The 18,928-nt window shown below is 35.5% G+C and overlaps 2 protein-coding genes across 5 annotated transcripts; one reads left to right on the top strand and one right to left on the bottom strand.

Moving 5' to 3' along the window:
* Positions 1 to 7,419: 7,419 nt before the first annotated feature.
* Positions 7,420 to 8,690, top strand: LOC109013366 (uncharacterized mitochondrial protein AtMg00810-like). Its single transcript, XM_035689117.1, has 2 exons — positions 7,420 to 7,572; positions 7,671 to 8,690. Exons 1-2 carry the CDS (start codon positions 7,420 to 7,422, stop codon positions 8,688 to 8,690), a joined length of 1,173 nt encoding a protein of 390 aa, XP_035545010.1.
* A 2,008-nt stretch (positions 8,691 to 10,698) lies between these two features.
* On the bottom strand, positions 10,699 to 16,732 carry LOC109013364 (mitochondrial substrate carrier family protein B-like). 4 transcript variants are annotated; one of them, XM_018995424.2, is made up of 7 exons: positions 16,070 to 16,537; positions 14,530 to 14,706; positions 14,246 to 14,392; positions 13,967 to 14,068; positions 13,811 to 13,881; positions 13,633 to 13,700; positions 10,699 to 11,258 (listed from the first exon to the last, which is right to left on the bottom strand). In XM_018995424.2, exons 1-7 carry the CDS (start codon positions 16,295 to 16,297, stop codon positions 11,038 to 11,040), a joined length of 1,014 nt encoding a protein of 337 aa, XP_018850969.2. In that variant the 5' UTR covers positions 16,298 to 16,537; the 3' UTR covers positions 10,699 to 11,037. The 4 variants fall into 4 exon arrangements, with proteins under 4 accessions (XP_018850969.2, XP_018850972.1, XP_018850971.1 ...); XM_018995427.2 differs by having other exon boundaries at positions 10,722 to 11,227; positions 16,070 to 16,732; XM_018995426.2 differs by having other exon boundaries at positions 11,076 to 11,220; positions 16,070 to 16,488.
* Positions 16,733 to 18,928: the final 2,196 nt, after the last annotated feature.

The raw sequence follows: 18,928 nt of genomic DNA, 5'->3' as shown, positions 1-18,928 counted from the left end.
TGGCTGGGCCTTAACAGAAACAGAACGGATTTCATCGAAAATCCGGTTACAATCATATACAGAATCAGAACATCATGCCAAGATTCTCAGATGACACATCATATCAAAACAAAACACTGAAAAGCTTCAGATCATTTCACATGTTCGAGATAAACATAAACAAAATATTCTCATTTGTTCATAACAAAACTTCCAGATTTTCATATTCGCTCTTTACATAGTTCAGAAATAAAGTACACAAAACTAGCTCATGTCTACACCAGTCATGACAGAAAAACACTTTCCTTTGTATAGAATTTATGCATATGCAGAATAAACATTTGAGGTTGTTTTCAGATCATCTCTTTCAAAAATTAAACACATTTATTCTCAACGTCAACCTCCTTTCATTTATTTTATGTAAAACTAGTATATAAACCCCGCTTACCTGACTTCTTCGAATTATCAACACCTTGAGCCGGAACTCTAAAAGTAACACCACCTAAACAAAAGAACATATATCCAATATTTAATAACCAATCTAGTAGCCTGCTATTTAATGAATAAAAATCAAACAGTCCCTTCACAGCTCCATAACTATCTAACAATTAAATCCGAACAACTCTCTTCAAACCATTCGCAATTGAAACTCAAAACATCCACACCTTCTAATAATACCAACCGACTATAATCATTTCAAAAACCAACCACAGCAACTCCAATCTTTAAAACATAATCCAATCCAAACTTCGCTTCCAAACTTCGAATAAAACAATTTCAGTGCACGCATCAATACTCTACTCATTCAACAATTCAAAACTTGCACAAAATCCAATACAACTAGTTCCAAAACTCCCATTGTTTTACACTAAAGAGTCTGAAATAATAAAATTCCAATAAACAATAATAAAAATAATACAATTCAAATAAACAATAATAAATTATAATAAAATTCAAACTGTCTCACGAATCATTCCGAAACTATACTCCTACACATCCACAATTCCCACACACTCCACCGCTCTAACAAATAATGCACCAACCCAAAATGAATTTCACAAAACCTTCCACTGAAAAGAACTAGTGGTTTGCACAAAGTGAAAAATTTAAAACTAAGTGTAATGCACGGTTAAACAATCAGCGTGTGTGTGTGTGATAAACAATCCGAATATATCAGAATGTGTGTGTGCAAGTCAAACCGTGTGTGTGCAGAAAAATTCGAGTAGCAAAAAAATCAAAGGAGGCCGTGCGTGCAAACCAGGCGAACTGGAAAAGAAAGAAAAAAAAAACAACAGCAGAGAAAGAAAAAAAAATAATAATAATAATAAACAAGAATGAAGGAGGCGATTCGGATTGCAGGAAAGAAAAAAAAAGGAAGAAGAAAAAAAAATATTACCAACTTGTTCAAGAGGCCGAACAACACTTCGAAGAACCAGAACAATGCAAGCTTCACGGGACTCCGAAAATGCTAGCCAAGATGAAAAAATCAATTCATGCAAGAGAGGATCTAATTAATACGGAAGAGTGATGAGGAAAACACTCATGTGCAGATCCGAAACACATAAAATCGTGGCTTGGGCGTGGGAGCAGTTGCACGGCATGGAGGAAAACACGTTCTGCAGCAATGAGGGTTTACGGGGGAAAAAGAAAAACAGTGCAAGGGAAGTAAATCCCTGCACCAAACGGCGCCGTTCTTCACTCAACCAGCTCGTGGGCTGGGCTTGCATCTGACCAAAATAAAGGGGCTGGGCCTAAGCCCGGTTATTACAGATAGTCTCTTTTTTTACTCTAAAATCAGCCGTTTTTCCCTCCAAATTAGGAGTGATACCCGCACCATGCAGCAGAAGGGTTTTCAACCCCACCACGGTGCTGGGGGGTGGGGTCAAAAATCTTATCCGTCCCGCTCCTCGCCCATTCCAATACTTACCCATGACTAATTGTGTCTAAAAACTATTTTTGGGTCTAAAACAATTCCAAAAATATTTTTTTGAACCCAAATTATAAATTAAAATTTATAAATACAAAAAAAAAAAATTAAACTCATTAAAGTTATATTTTAGATTGTTTTGACCTCCTATAAGGTTGGCCTAGGAGGTCAAGGCAATCCAGTAACTTGAATACACCTTCAAGTTTTCAACAAATTGTATATATTATAAAATTTATTTATTTATATAAATATTTAAAATTTATTTTTTTATATATAGCTGAGCGGGGGGTCGGGGCCCCGTTGGAGTCAGCCCGCCACCCACCCCCATTGGGCATTCTCCTAGCGGGGCGAGGGGCCCCACATGGGCAGTGTGGGGTAGTGGGGTGTGGGCCCCCGCTGCCCACCCCTACTCCAAATCATCAATTTAAGTTATTTTTTCTTTTATGAAAATATTTTTTTTCACTTTCAGAGATGATTTTTATTTCAGCTTGGGCTAGGTTTTTGGTAAGATTTTTAGTTTATTACGTATTTTATTTTTATGTAAGTAATAATTGAGATTTTTCCTTTTCGGACAAAATTCTTAAAACCTCATATTTCTTTAGCTAGCTTATTGTAACCTAGCTCACAGCAGGCCTTTTTAGTTGAAGGGGATTGCAGTTTAATTCTTTTCAAATCTAGTACGAGTAGATTTTATGATAATTATAAAATGCACTCCATGTTTATTAATTAGGCCGTAACAGTACTATTGAACCATACAAGTGAAAAAGTGAAGTCAATGGTATATAGTGAAAAAGGATGGAGCCGAACTTATCATGCATATATTTTTAAAATCAGCATCTAAGAGTATTCTCATTGGCTTGACCAAATGCATCTTTAAAATTTAGCCAATATTATATTTTTTTGCATTTGTCCATTCTATTTAAATTCAATTCCCACATTAGATTAGTCATTCACTCTCTATATAATAATAAAATATTATTTAATTAATAATTTTTTTATTTAATTTATTTGTATCACATTTTATAATTCTACTAATTTAATATTAATAATAATTATATTCTAATTAAATTAATATTTAAAAAAATTATATTTTCAAACGTCATTTAATGCTAATAACCAAAAATTGAGATTAAACTTATTTAAAATTCTATCTAAATTACTTATTCACTAACCAAATATCTAACAACATACCCAATATTTCAATGTCAATAAAAAATATGCACATACATAAACACCTACAAGTGGTTGGAGTAATAAATTAATATTTTAATATTTTATGAATCAATTGTGGTTCTCAATCTTTAGCCAACCACTATAGTAGAAATCTAAATTATTTTAGAGATGCCAAATCTTATCATGTAGGGTCTTTTTGACATAAATTATCTAAATTTTAACTATCCTTCAGCTTTATTTAAGTCAATGAAGATGCTCTAACAAAGCAATGAGCAATAGGGGTGGGTGGCGCCCCGCCCGCAAATGGGGGATCTGTGAACGGATGCCCACACGTTTTTAGTTGCCAGGGGATAGGGCCCGGGCCGGCTAGGCTCATGCCTGAAAGCTAGATCTGCATCATAGGAATCCCAGGATCCTTGAACGATAGATAATAAGAACACTCAGCAATTTGTGCAACGTCCCTCAGAATCTTCTCCGAAATTTTTGCATGACAAAGGATAAAATCCCATAACTTCCTCCAAGTCAAATATGTCTGCATGCATGTATTTTTAGGAAATAACCAACTGCATGTGTATATATTGTTTTTACGTCAATTTTTTCCACTGTAACTTTTGTACAGTTGTGTAATCACATGAATATAAATCATTAATGAAAAGGTTCTCTCTATCTCATCCTGGAGATAGTATTTCTCAAAAACTTCTATAGCCCGGGGTTTATCCCGTCCAGCCGACCCAAATTCATATATATAAAAATATATATATATATGTGTGTGTGTGTAACGTACGGATCATAATAATAATGATGATGATGATGATGATGATGATGATGATGATGATGATGATGATGATAAGAAGAAATAAAACTATAACAATAAAATAATCTTAGTTTAGTTATTAATTTTGACGTTATCATAAACTTTTTAAAGATTAGTATTACTATTGCTAATAATATTATTATTTTAAGATAAATGCAGTTAAACCATGAAAATTAGATTTTTCTCATTTTAATCATCAGCAATCGACATTCCCTACAGTCTCAGTCGCTCCGAGTCCTACATCAAATGAACTGCTGATTCGATCTGAAATTCTCCATCTTATTTCTTAAACTCTTAGCTATTAACCGGATCAATTTTACATATTTATCTCGGTCCCAAATTCCCATTACCAAATCCCACCACCATCATATTACACACAATCCTCATCAATAACATTAACCTCATCAAGTCGGTCCCTTCCACTGTATATAGATGAAACATAAAACTCACATCAAATCCAACTCTCAGTCACCCTCCATCTTTTACCTAATAAGATGACCGAAACTTTTGATTACAACAGTCGATGTTCAACCCCAAATCAAACATGTCGAGCCCTTCCTCTATATACACAACCTCTCTCTACGAATTCAAAACACAACTATTCTCACAACAAGCCCCTGTTCTTGCTTTATTGTTCTCTCGGTTTACAAGCATTGAAAGTCCCTCGTCCTCTCGGGTTGCACCACACATATGAGCACCAGCCACCATCGGCTGCTCAGCCACACCCAGAAATGACCACCACTCAACTTTCATCCCCTGTAGATAAGGCAAACCACCACAAACACTACAAACCACCCTCACCGTAGCCCTCCCTTCCTTAAACCGAGACACCCACTCACCGGAATCAGCCAGTAGACACCCTAAAGAACACGACCACCCTTCCTCTCTTGTTGTTGATGTCATGGAATATCTCAGCCCTCAGATCTATACTGTCGTACTCTCTTTCCTTTCTCTCGGTAACCAGTTATGAAGTGACATTTCGGAAGCAACACTACGAGGTAAGTAACCTAATCATAAATTAAAGTTAGCATATGTTAACTAGTATATATTTTTATTAAAGTCAGTTCTTTGGAAGCTAATATTTATGTACCATGCATGTCATGATATCTGCAAGCACGTCATTCATCATAATTCATATCATGTTTCACTCCGCATATTATACTTATATATGTATTTTGAATCTCATTTATGTCACGTTTCATAAGACACGTAAGTTTTTATAAGATCAAGTGTAAGACGACCTCATAACAGTTAATAAAATGGTCATTCAGATGCATGGTACCAATGTAGTCAGGGTGGATGTGCAAGCCACAGACTCAAGTGTGATCCACCAAAGTATATTATTAAATCAGATCAGTAGTTCCCCATGTGGCTACAGGATGTGGACCTATACACAATCTTGGACAAAGTTAAGCGTGTTGGCAATTCAGACAGTTAGATAATTCATATCAGTTGGACAATTAGATAACTCAGATCAATTAGATAATCAGATAACTCAAGACAAGTCATGCATGCCATAAACATACGTATGAACAATCATGATTTTAAATTCTCAGCATGAAATATTTTATGAAAAACCTTACGATTAGTATGTTTACGTTATGATGGATTTCGTATTGAGTTTTCGATTCATTTTAGTTTTATTTCATATTCTTTTAACCACCTAAGTGAGTAGGTGGGCCAGGCTTAGATGGAGCAGTTGATATAGTTATAGACTTCTTAGAATAAATTCCGTTATGACAAACAATTTATTCAGTAAAGTTTTATTATTTAATATTAAGGGAGACATATTTTATTAAATAATTCTTTTTATAAAATAAATATTTATTAAATTATAAGATCTCTTGACTGGCTATATTTATGAATGTACGTGACATACATATCCTAAGGGAATGAGGTGTTACAATATATAAACAAGTTCCTAAGTATAAAATGACATCATTTTGGAGAAAATCTCAAATAACGTCGTTTTATACTTACAAATGAGTATATAAATTAGAAAACCCTAACTCTCTCTCTCTCTCTCTCTCTCTCTCTCTCTCTCTCTCTCTCCATTGTTCTTAACTTCTCAGTTCTCTCCTCTCCTCTTTTCTCTCTCTCCCTCCGCCATTCTCTCCATGCCGTGGTCTTGTCATGGGTCGTGGCCTTTATTTTATTTTATTTTATTTTATTGTCGTGTCTTGTTTGGTCTTTGTAATTTTTAGATTTGTTGTTGGATGATAGATTTGATGGACATATAGATTTGTTGCTATGTTTCAGTTGTTTTTTTTAGATTTTTTGGCTTTTTCCAGTGCCATTGGTGGGCGAGGTGGGGCAGACGACCAAACGAAAACACCCGCTATGGGGTGGTGTTGGGGTTTAGGGGCCCAAATTGTCCCACTGCCCATGCAGGGGCGGGGGGCAGGGCAAGTGCATCCCCTGTCTAGGGGGCGCGGGTAGCAAACCTAGTGAGCAACCATAAATGAGAAACTTTCGGTAATTATTAATTAGTTAGTGAACAAAATATTGCAAGTGGATCTATGTATGGTCAGATGAATGAACCGCAAGCCTTACGACACGAAATTAGCAGGTTTGGTTTTGATATAAATGGGTTTGGGTAAAACTAGGTTGACCCATTGAGACACGTTTAATAAACAGGTCAATAATGAGTCACTTATTTAACCTTAAATCAACCCGCAATAACCAGTTTAAATTTTATTTCAAAATTACAATTTAATTATTGTTCAGCTGTGATATTGGTATTTCTCAATATACTTATGTTTTATTATTAGGATTGTAATATTTCTAGACCTATGCTCATATTGTTTATTGTTGATTTTATATATAATATTGATTTTATTATAGGTTAAAATCTAAAAAATATTATATTTTTTGTTAGTAGGCAGTCTTATTATTATTTTTTTAGATACTATGGCTACTAATAAACATATATTTTAACTTTTATGTGAGATTATATATGTTAATCAGGTCAAATGAGTTATGAGGTTAGTTCAACCCATTTATATGAAAAATGCATGGTTGAAATGAGTCATGTTAGAGTTTGAATATTTGACCCGTTTAACTTAACGGATCGTATTCTAATTAATCCATATAATCAAATGTCCATAATTGGACACGACACATTACCCACGACCACGAATTTCCACCACCGGTCATGATTTCAAGAAGAAATGGCTGTTCAGAAAAAGTTAAATGTATTTGCAAAAATTTAACATCAATCTGGTAAAATCTTAATTTTGCTTAGTCGACATTTTTGAGATATTTTCAAATTTAATTCTGGAGGAATTCTCGATATTAGCCTGCAAGACATGTACGAGTTCTTGTTCCAAATGTTTTAGAATTCAATAATACCTGGACTGTTGTCAATTTGCCTCCAGGTATACAACCCATAGGCTATAAATGGGTTTATAAGATTAAGTACGTTTCTGATGGTTTTGTGGAGAGGTACAAAGAAAGGCTTGTGACAAAAGGTTTTACTCAAACAAAAAGTTTAGATTATTCTGAAACCTTTTCACCTATTGCCAAAATGACTGCTGTCAGAACTTTGTTAGCCATTGCTGATGTTAAGAATTGGCATCTTATTCAACTTGATGTCAACAATACTTTTTTGCATGGTGATCTTTTGGAGGAGGTATACATGAAGTTACCTCTTGGTTTTCGTGTTAAAAGGGGGTCACAAGTTTGCAAATTGAATAAATCCCTTAATGCCTCAAACAAGCCTCTCGGCAATGGTTCTCTAAGTTTTCTGCCACTCTTCTTGATTTGGGATTTGTGCAGTCCAAATCTGATTATTCCTTATTTACTAACTCCACTAGTCATTCTTTTATTGCTCTATTGGTTTATGTTGATGATATTTTGATAGCTAGTAGTGATTTGGAAGCTATGAAGTCTTTGAAATCTTTACTTAATGCTAAATTCAAGCTCAAGGATCTTGGTTCCCTCAAGTATTTTCTTGGCTTAGAGGTGGCCAGATCACCCAATGGCATTTCACTGTGTCAGCAAAAATATGCTCTTGAAATTTTACAAGATGCTGATTTTTTAGCATGTAAACCAATATCTTTCTCTATGGAGCAAAATTTGAAGCTTAGTAAAGATGATGGTGACTTGCTGCCAAATCCTACAGTATTTCGGAGGTTAATTGGTAGGCTTCTCTACCTTACAATTACAAGATCATATTTGTGTTACTCAATTGAGAGACTTAGTCAATTAATGGATCAACCTAGACTACCTCTTCTGAATGAAGCTCATAGGATTTTGCAATATGTTAAAAATACTCTTGGTCTTGGTCTATTTTTTCCAGCTCATAATTCACTAACAATCAAGGCTTTTGCAAATTCAAACTGGGCTTCTTGTCCTGACAGCAGAATATCTACCATTGGTTTCTGTGTTTTTCTTGGTGACACATTGATCTCTTGGAAAACTAAGAAACAGCATAATGTTTCTCGTTCTTCAGTTGAGACTGAATATAGGGTCATGGCATCCACTACTTGTGAAATAGTTTGGCTTCTAACCCTTCTATCTGATTTTCACGTTTCTCATTCTCATAGTGCTCAGCTTTTTTGTGACAGTCAATATGCTCTACACATCACTGTCAATCCAGTCTTTCATGAACGGACTAAGCACATAGAGTTAGACTGTCATTTCATCCGAGACAAAATACAAGCTGAAGTCATCAAAACATTTCATCTTTCTTCCCTGCACCAACTTGCAGATGTTCTTACCAAGCCTCATGGCTCTCAACAATTTCAGTTTTTAATCACCAAGATGGGAGTTCATTCCATTTACTCTCCATCTTGAAGGGTGTATTAAGATGTAAAATAGTTTTTTTACACACGTGTACTTGCATTTTATTTTATACTTTACATTTCCTTTGTATTTACCTGACATTTCATTTGTATTCACTTTAGCTTTTAGGCTGATTTATTTAGCTTTTAGTATAAATACTTGTATTAGTTTTATTTTTATTTTTACTCACTTGGACATTTGGGGCAGTTTCAGTATTCATCGATACAAGAACCTTCTAGTTTCTCATTCTTGATAACTTGTTTTAACTTTTATCCTTTTGATAGATTTCGAGAGGTGGTGAGCTGCTTTCTCTGTATCCCTAGTTGGATTCTTTTTTAAGTGCTGATAATCTATATACCATTGGTGTTATTGTTTGGTGAAGGTTGTTGGTGTGTAACTCTGTGTTCTTCTATTAGCTCTTTACTTAGGAAAAGAACAAGACATATTTTAGATTGCATATTCATATTGTTAATGCTAAAAATTGTACAACAGGCTGAAATAGGAGAAATAGTCATTTCCAGCCCATGATGGTAACAGGGCCTCATTCGGTGTCGTTTGAAACCCTCAATGGCGGTCCGAGGCGGTAGTACAATGCTTGTACGTACATCAATAACAGTGAATAGAAAAAAAAATATTGGGAATGTAAATAGAGATAGAGACACACAGATTTACATAGTTCGACACATGACCTACGTCCAGGATCATTTGGAGGACAAATCCACTATAATATGATTATTTTAGAGTCTCTCATTTGTCTCTGTACAATAGAGGTCGATGACCTCTTTTCTGGAGAAGTTTAGAGCTCTTGTCTTAAGGTTGAAGATGACCTCTATCTTTTCTTAATCATTCATTCGAAGTCTAGAAGTCTCCCTTTCCCCAGGTCTCAAATTCCCTTTTATTGTAGCCCTGTCAGTGGTAGGTGAGGAAATCAACTTTATATCGCGTATCTAACTTGTTTTCCTCACATTTCTCATTTTTTTTCCTCATTTTCCTCTCTTTCCTCTTCCCATCTGACATTTATTTTTCATTGTCCCCTCCTTTATCTCCTCACTTGTCTCCTGGTGGTGGCCTTTTGATGGACTGGTCTGTTGAGCCTACTATTTATACCCCTTTCACATATCATCATGAAAATCTAAACAAAAACTAAAATAAAATTTTCTTCTGCATCTGGTTTCTTGGAATCTTGTAAGCAACATATAATTCATTTAATGATCCAAGCAATATCCAAAAGTGGAAATTTTATGAGGAAGAAGAAGAAATACTTGTGCCAAAATAGCATTCATAACCTGTATTCAAGCAGCTCTAACCTAATGGGAAATGTGAATAGATGTCAAGGATACTTCTTAAGTGCATGTAGTAAATAAGTAAATGGTAAGAGTCTACCTAGATTAATTAATTAATATATAACAAATTAATTAAAGATATGGATTTAGTAACATGGTTTCGAAAATTTTGTCGCGTAATTCTCAGAGCACGGATCCGTCATAGAGATTATCTTCTTGGATTGCCTTTTACTGAATTTTTTTCTTCAATGAATGTACAGGGCAATACCCCATAGCAGAAGGCGAAACACTTTCTGTAATCCAAGTCTATTATCTTGAGCCAAAGAACCAATATTACATTAACATAATATATTTCAATGAAAAGAGTCCTTAATACCTTTTCTTAATCTAAAAGAAGTAATCATTTCTCTGCAACATGGGACACATACAGATCTATTAACAAAATGAGCACCTGGGAAAGGTAATTCTGCAGAAGGGCAGGCAAGTAACACAAAAGCTGGCTAAACAACACAACTATAGTGATCATATGATCACCAACAGCAACATGAATATGTTACTACTTAATCATATTGGACTTGGGTACACTTGGTCCTCGTGTTTTTTCAGGAAATTTCTCTACTCATCTCAATTCATATCATCTAATCATTACAACTTTCTCAAATTTTTATATAAAATAAAATAAATAATTTAACTTTTTCAAATCCCAAAATAAAAATAATATTAAAAAATATATATTGTAACAATATTTTATTCAACTTTCAACTTTTATCACAATTCATCTCATTTGTAAAAACAAACGAGGCTTTAGTATGGCTCATTGAAAATCTATACAAAAAAATATCTATATATATATATATGGTCTCGTGGTAGCAAGGATAAAATCTACCACCACATAATTTCTCAACATAAATTCCGAAACTATTCTTCTACCTACCTCGTGTCTTTTATGAACTTCATTCTCTTCTCCACCTTCCCATGTTGCAAAACAGAGTGAGTCTATGACTTTGTTAGCTTGGTGGCATAGTCAATGGCAGAAAACGGGAAACTTTTGGCAATTAACAACTTCCCGGGATGGGTCACAGAAGCATCTTTAGCGTCTCATTAGTCATGAACATGATGCCTACTCCGGGAACAACCTTGTAGTATTCTGGCATAATCCCTCTATACAGGCCTCGCACGCCTTCATTCCGGATTATGTAACCTAGTGTCCCAAACAAGCCAGTATTATAGACACGGGCTCGACCACCAGCCCCTTCTAACTGCATCCTTCGCCTCACGAGATCCAAAGGGAATGTTGCTAGAAAGTAATCAAGAGAGGAAAAGATACTCACACAGATATATTGAAAACAAAAAATATTTTTTTGACAAAGAAAACAACAAATAATTAATGTCTAGTACACATTAGCCATGACTTTCTTTTTGAATTTACTCTGTTAAGTCCATAATTATATCAGTGTATGCCAGTGACATCAACAAAGAAAAAGAACAGTAATCCCTAACTTATCTCTTCAGGATAGAAGTTCCAAGTCTATAATTATTTATATCAGTGGACGACAGTGATATCAGCATGGGAAGAAAAAGAACAGCAATTCCGAACAAATCTCTTCAGAATAGAAGTTCCTATTAGCCTTTACCAGTTTACCCGTCTGTAAGTGCCTAAGCCAAATGAGTACCACATAAGACAAGGCATTGATTAATGAGATCACATATTACTTGAAAAGGAGAAGTTCAAGCTCTTCATAATGATTTTAAGGGTCTTCAATCCTAACATTGACTAGTCCTGTTGTAGTATGGGCTTAGTTTGGCTTTGGCTTTCCTCAGGTCATTAGAAGTTGTAAGTAATCGTGATGCCACCCTTTTATCTATTTTATGTAAGAAATCATGGTCCCACTGATTTTGCTATAATCACACTCTTTTGTAAATTTGTAAACAAGCGATCTCTTTTCCGATCTATATATGATATGCACATATTTTGATCCATAGCTATTTGAAGCATGACTTGTTCTTTGATAGCCCACGTACCATGCACCTTTATTATTTATGTATGAAAATAATGGATGCAAAGGACTTGTGGTGCAAACCAAAATTGATATGGGGTATCTACGTCCAGATCCTACGTTGATTGCATTGAAGTACTACCTTAAAAAGATGAATCTGTACAAATATAGAAGAAAAGCTTAATATCTTCCTTAGATTAAGGGCAATAGTATTTATTTTCCCTCAAATCATATATTTATACTCATTTTTACCTTATTAGTATATATTTGGTTTCAAGTTTTGGAAGTGATTCTGATTTTGATTTTGGCCTAATTTTTAGTTGGATTCTTGTTTATTTATGTATTTATTTCTCATACAATAATTTAGATTTTTTTGGAAAAATCTTCATAATTACGAATTTTGCAACTATTTAAGTCCAGCTTGTAGGCTTCATAAAATAATTTTCGAATTTTACTATTAATCAATATTATTTTGAGTTTTCTCTGTATTTTGGAAGAATCTCGTCTTCTCTGTTTCAATTATCTGTTGGAACTAGCCGTTAGAATTAATCTAAATTTTGTCCGGCATCAAATTGTAAATGTGCGTCCGCATGTGATGATCATGTCTACTATGCTTCAAACTATGTGATGCACCAATGAAAGGCAAGGACATGATAAGAAGAGGCATGATAAGATCCCATAAGACAAGATAAGACAAGGCAAAAAGCAAGTTCATAGCTGAATGTATGACATGTACGCTACATACTGATTCTACTGAACTGTCTATGCTAAGTATGATGGTCCCATAAGGTAAGGACGGATTGCAACACCAGGACAGGCAAAGTGGTAGTGCATCTAGTGATGTCATCCCCATGAATGGATTCCTAACATATGGTTGAGGCCAAAATCAAGATACAAGGATCATTAACCCTAACTCACAAGGGTCAACAGCGGTACCAACTAACAAGGAAAGTGAAACTAAGTGCATAAGCATGCAACATGTATGTATGAGCATGTTCTTTTCTAAAACGAAATCCAAATTGGCTATGACTTTTATTGTGCAATGTGGTTACAGAGTATGTGATTCAATTGTTTATATGTTAACATTCCCATGAGAAGAAATTATGACAAAGGAGCTGGAGAACCAGACCTAGCTTCTGAGGATGAGACCAGATCTTAGAACTTTATACCTTTCCAAGAGATTTTAATTTTATGTTCTTTGTATTTAGTGGGAAAATTTGTGAATAAGTGCAAGACTTGGAAAAGTTTTTAACAAGTGCTACCATGACTCTATTTATCTAATAAAATTTGGATTGTTTTCGTTTTATGGAATCTTTTATACCTGACTTGCATGAAAATATTTTAAATGTTGGTAGCATTCCTAACCCTAGAGGAAGGTGGTGTAACAATATTTCCACTCCTCTACTTTCCAACACCATTTCCATGAAGTCACGTCAATACAGGGTTTGGTTGGAAATAAGAAAGTAAAATCTTTTTCTTGGTTGGATTTGTCCCATCTATGCATGCAATTTCTTCTTACTGCGACTGAATTAAAATTAGAGTGAGAAAAAACAGCAACCACACATTCAAGCAACATGATCAGAGTTGCAAAGCAATGTAAAAACATTGTTTCAAAACCCAGGTAACTGATGCATCAAAGACTGATAAAGGGAGTGTTGGTCTCAGAGAACTCACCAGTTGATGATGCAATGCCTGAAAGACTGCCACAAGCAAGACTGACCATGACAGTGGAATCATTGGGCCTGATGCCAAAATCAAAATGTAAGAATATTTCAACCAGGCTGCACGGAACAGTATGCAGCAAAAACAACTCCATATCGATCATGCCTCAACAAAAATATGGAGTATTCACCTTTGGCACTGCCAAAAAGATCTCAAGGTCTCATAAACAGAAAAGCTTATTGCTATACTGGGTCCAACATTCTGCACCATACAAAGCATTCGAATGCCAATTGAGGTCAATAAAATGGAGCCTTAAATAAGGAATAGGAAAAGTATAAAAGCCTACCAAAAGTGTTGCTCCTAGTCCTTTATATAAACCCATAAAACCTTCATCTCTACAAATGGTGTGAAATGCATGCCAGATGCCTCTGTAGTAAGCTGAATTTGTCTGCAGAGTATAAAAATTAATTGAATTTAGACAAACTTTCAACTCAAAAGACACAAGGAATGGCTTTTTGCCATTTTTTCACAGTTGATTTAACTCTAACCCCTCAAAGAGAGAGAGAGAGAGAATACACACACAGAGACAGGATAAGAAAAACCACCCAAGCTATGCTAACATTACCTGTGCTGCAAGACGTGTCCTAACAAGATCAAGAGGATATGTAAGAGAGGCGGCTGTTATTCCTGCCAATCCACCACCTACAAAGTGCACAGAAAGATCTGAACTTGTATTACCTCTACGATTTTCCCCAATAATCGAATGCAACAGCTGCAGAACATACAAAAATGTACAGATGATATTACGCATCTTGCAAAGATAATATACCATTCTACTCTTTTTTACCGATTAAAAAAATTCTACTTTTAACAGCATATCAGAATTACTCAAAGTACATAGGCACTCACATTCTTGTAGCGTTCATATGCGTAGAAGTTGACTGCAGAATAAGGTAGACGATGAGCAATCGTAACCAGATTGCCTTTCCAAAAGGCTCTGAACCCTTCTTCGTTGATGATTCGAGAAGCCTCACGCCATATGCTAGCCTTACTCAGTGCTGCAACATCAGAGTGCATGCCTTGCACCTAATAAGAATGATATAGAACAACCCTAAGCGGTTGGAGGAAATAAGTGCCAAGAAAAAAAAAATTGTTGATGGAAATTACAGACCAATTTACATGTTTAAGTTTGAAGTTTATTAAACCGATGATGATACTTAGCATCATTTATAATTGATAGTCAACAATTAAAGCAATGAAACCCATCAACATTACTTCTCTGAAAAATTCATACAGAAAGGTGCTTCTAGTCATTAAAAACTAACAAACTTTCATTTGAACCCCACAATTGGAATTCATATTTCTCAAATGAATGTGACGAAAATATAACATTCTGGAAAAAAATCAGTACATGCTAATTTGTACCTAACACTTTCTAATGTTTACGTACTTGTAAAAAATGAAGCAAGCTTCTCCAGCTTCTTCCCCATTGGTTGATGATCACATAAGCAAACTTTGTGAGTAACTCAATATGAAATCTTTCCTACTACCAATCCTTTCCGAACAATAAAAAAAAGTTGCACTCACACAAAACTGTCCATGATAAAGATCAAATCAAACTGCTTTTCTTTATCAATTCCTCGCATATTCCCCACGAAGATTAAAACATGGGTACAGTGAGGTAATTGTAAATCCAAGACGAGTTTCTGTCACACGCATTGGGCCATTCGTGGGCCAGGACATGAAGTGAGCTCCGTTTGGAAGTGAAGGCAAGCGTCAGTTCGGTTATGAGCCACGAGCCTATTTGGTTATTTGGAATTGTTGTCTTGTATTTCCTGTAAGGCCTTGCATGGCCATTAGTAGTAATTGTACTGTAGCTAGTAAGGCCAGTGATTGGCTACTACTCTGTGGAAAACCGTTAGAGAGGTTCCACTTATTATCCATCGCAGCATTCCTATAGAAAGCATCTGAAGAATTATTTGAATCAAAGTTCTAGAATTTCTCTCTTCTCTCTCATTCCCTGGAGGCTACTCACCCTCTAAGTGAGCTGTGTTGCAATTCCTATCCTATCTTCTCTAGTGATTGTTACAGTTTCATGTATGCAATCAAATAGTACAGAGCTTCGAGATAATATCTTCTGTCATTGTCCCCCCTTCTTCTCTTATTATTTATGTTGTATGCTTCCAAGAAAATGAAGCCTGTTTTTTTTTTCCCCAAACCTTCTGGTGTCCTCTTTAACAGAGATTGCAACCCAAATTAACAAATCCGCGTTAAATAGAAAACTTTGAAACGTTAATACTACCAACGAAACCAACCCCAACCCAAACCAAAATCCCAATTCCCAGTGAGGTTTCAAATTCACAAACCGTAACGGCCCACGGAAGAATATAAATAACGACAAGTTTCCGTATGTCAGATTATAAATCAGAAACAGACTGAAAGAACGGACCTGAAAGAGGATCGTAAGGCGAGCCAGAGGCGCCGTGCAGGTTTTTCCAAAAGCACCCGCAATACCACCGGCGAGAAGCTGTTGGACCGTCCCAATCTGAGAGTTCTGTTTCAGTGATTGGTTCGTGTGGTTGTGCTGCTGCAAAAATTTCCGGTCGACGACGCAACCGTGAGCAGAGTTCAGAGCTCTCTGCTCTCCTTCGACAACCACACCAACTCGAGCTTCCATTAAAGTCTCGGGCTTCAAAGACAGGCAAGAAATCTCAGAGACCCCAAGAATCGGAAAAATGGGGAGATCATGGGGTCAAGGAATGTTCATCGAAAGATAGATAAAGTGAAACCGAAAGGGAAATCCTACTCAGAAGGAATAGGAATATACTGCGTTAACTTCTAAAACGCGTGAGACAGACAATCACGCCTGACATTTACGAGGGCTTTTATAAGCTACAAGAGATAAAGGTACGATTTGGATTCTTCATTCAAATAAATTTCATTATTTTATATAGTTTTCTTTTTATCTAATTTAAAATTCAAAGTTTAGAATCTGTTCCAAATTTAAGGGCTAAAATTAGGGGCGGGCACGGGGGCTCCACACCCAGGGCCTTCGTTCGCCTACCTTCACATGGCAGAACGGGCAACTTTGCTCCGTTCATGCGGGGGCGGAGCCCTCTCACCTCACATCTAAAGGCCCTAGCGGGGGCGGGGCAGGGCCGGGGGTAGGGACGGGTGGCGGGAGGGTCCAACCTCTTTCCCCCATTTCTCTCACTCCTCCCTGCCTACATTTTTTTTATATATATTATATATAAAAACATATATATTTATATTTTACAAATTGTCTATATATAAATATATTACAATTTATTAAACTTGTTCACAAAATATGTAATGACAAATTTAAAAATTATATAGTTTAAAAGTTAATACATTATAATTTACACAAAATATACATTAGTAAATTTAGAAATTACATAGTTTTTAAATTATAATCATATTTACAAAATTTAAATTTATAATTTGGGTCTAAAAATGTATTTTTAATTACTTTTACACTTAAAATTAATTTTTAAATCAAGTAAAATGTATTACTTTTTTTAAGTAGATGGATGCGGGACGGATTGGAAATTTGCCCCGCACTCCGCCCCCGCATCCCGGGGGTAGGGGATGGGGGTGAAAACCTCACCCTCTGTCCCATGCGGGGCGGGGTGTGGGGAAGGGGTGGCGCGGGGCCACCCCTAGCTAAAATATAAACGTTCTTAAATATTTTCAGTCTAGTTGATTATTATTAACAAATTATTTATTATTATTTACAAACTATTTATTATTTACAAATTATTTCTTTACTATTCACAGATCATCTAAGATACTCTTAAGTGTAATTTAGATAGTGAGTTGAGATAAAAATTGAAAGATGAATAAAATATTATTTTTTAATATTATTATTATTTTAGAATTTGAAAAAAATAAATTTTTTATTAAATTTTGTATTGTGTGAAAATTTGATAAAATTGTAATGGTGAGATGAGATGAAATACTTTCACTATCCAAACGAGTCTTAGTCTCAACATAAAAACCAAATAAAAGATATAAATTATAATAGTAATGTTGTCATTCGCTCGTCATCTCATTATGTGATATTAAATGATTAAAGATAGTGTATTATATTCAATTTGTGAATCAATCATTTGATACTGCATCCTGAGATGTTTAGAAAATGATGATAAAATAGATGATAACTATAAGTTTATTATAAGTTTTCAAATTATAAAGATTCAAGTTCACATCTTCCGCTCCCAACACTTTATTGCAGACAAATAATGAGAAAAACAAAAAAAAAAAAAAAACAAAGAAATGTTTGATGAAAATTCATGTGTAAAATTTCATTATTAGGGTTGCAGGCCCATACATCTTCTCTTTATTACAGTGGAACCCAAACGAACCTCCAGGGTAGAGATTTGGAGCCCATAAAGTAATCGGGCTTCAACTGGCCCATCTTATATGTCATGGGAGAGTCGTGCCAGCTAGGACGGCTGTCGACGACCATCTTGGTCTGAGCACACCTCGTGGGTGACGTTTTTTTTTTTTTCAAAAACATTTTTGGAAAGTCAGATTTTTTTTTTAAATAAAATTTATTTAATTTTTTATTTAGAATACGAAAAGAACGGTTTAGTAACAAATTTTAATAGAATAATTAATTTGATCAATGTTAAAAGTATTAAGTGCAAATTGATATCTAAGATATGAAGAATTCTACTCATCAGTTACTATTTATTATCACATATCATTTATAATTTTTTCATAATGTGTGATAGAAGAATTCTACTAATCAGTCATTATTTACTCTCACATATCACTTATAATTTTTTTATAACGTGTGATAGTAAATAGTAACTGATGAAATGAATTTTTCTAATATATACCCATATAACCAAGAATGATCACTGAAGCTCTCGCTCTCGAAAACTCTCTCCTTTATCTCCTCCTCCTCCTCCACCTCCTCTATCCCTTCTCTTCTATGTAGTTTTTGTTTTGTGTTTTTGTGTATTTTCAGGCGAAATAAGAGTGAACCACCGATCTAGGTCTTCCCGCCGCCCATAGGCCAGCACGCGCCCTATCATGGTGTTGCCCTGCCACTGATCTTAAAGACCACCGAATGCGGTACCAAACGGAGCGAGGAGTAGCCCGCACGCGCAGCTCGTAGTTTCTGCATCGTTTGGCGCGTGGTCTTCACGCACCACCGGGAAGCCCTCTGCCAACACCACTCGTTGTGTTTCTGGAGTCTATGAGTCCGGGATCTCTAAGGTCGACTGTCGGTTCCTTTCCCAGAGTGGCGCGTGCAGTGCACGCGCCACAGCAGCCTGTG

The sequence above is a fragment of the Juglans regia genome, chromosome 4, assembly GCF_001411555.2.
Source record: "Juglans regia cultivar Chandler chromosome 4, Walnut 2.0, whole genome shotgun sequence".
NCBI lineage: Eukaryota > Viridiplantae > Streptophyta > Magnoliopsida > Fagales > Juglandaceae > Juglans > Juglans regia.
The sequence above is the reverse complement of the archived record's forward strand: the minus strand, read 5'-3'. Positions and strand labels throughout refer to the sequence as shown.

What these genes read in the sequence shown, in the direction of transcription:
- LOC109013366 (XM_035689117.1), top strand. Translation starts at nt 7,420, where the DNA reads ATGACTGCTGTCAGAACTTTGTTAGCCATTGCTGATGTTAAGAATTGG. An exon ending in GTGTTAAAAGGGGGTCACAA is followed by an intron (nt 7,573 to 7,670) that starts GTTTGCAAATTG and finishes GGATTTGTGCAG; the next exon opens with TCCAAATCTGATTATTCCTT.
- LOC109013364 (XM_018995424.2), bottom strand. Translation starts at nt 16,297, where the DNA reads ATGGAAGCTCGAGTTGGTGTGGTTGTCGAAGGAGAGCAGAGAGCTCTG. An exon ending in GCCTTACGATCCTCTTTCAG is followed by an intron (nt 14,707 to 16,069) that starts GTCCGTTCTTTC and finishes CATTCTTATTAG; the next exon opens with GTGCAAGGCATGCACTCTGA. An exon ending in AGGCATTGCATCATCAACTG is followed by an intron (nt 11,259 to 13,632) that starts GTGAGTTCTCTG and finishes ATTACTTTCTAG; the next exon opens with CAACATTCCCTTTGGATCTC.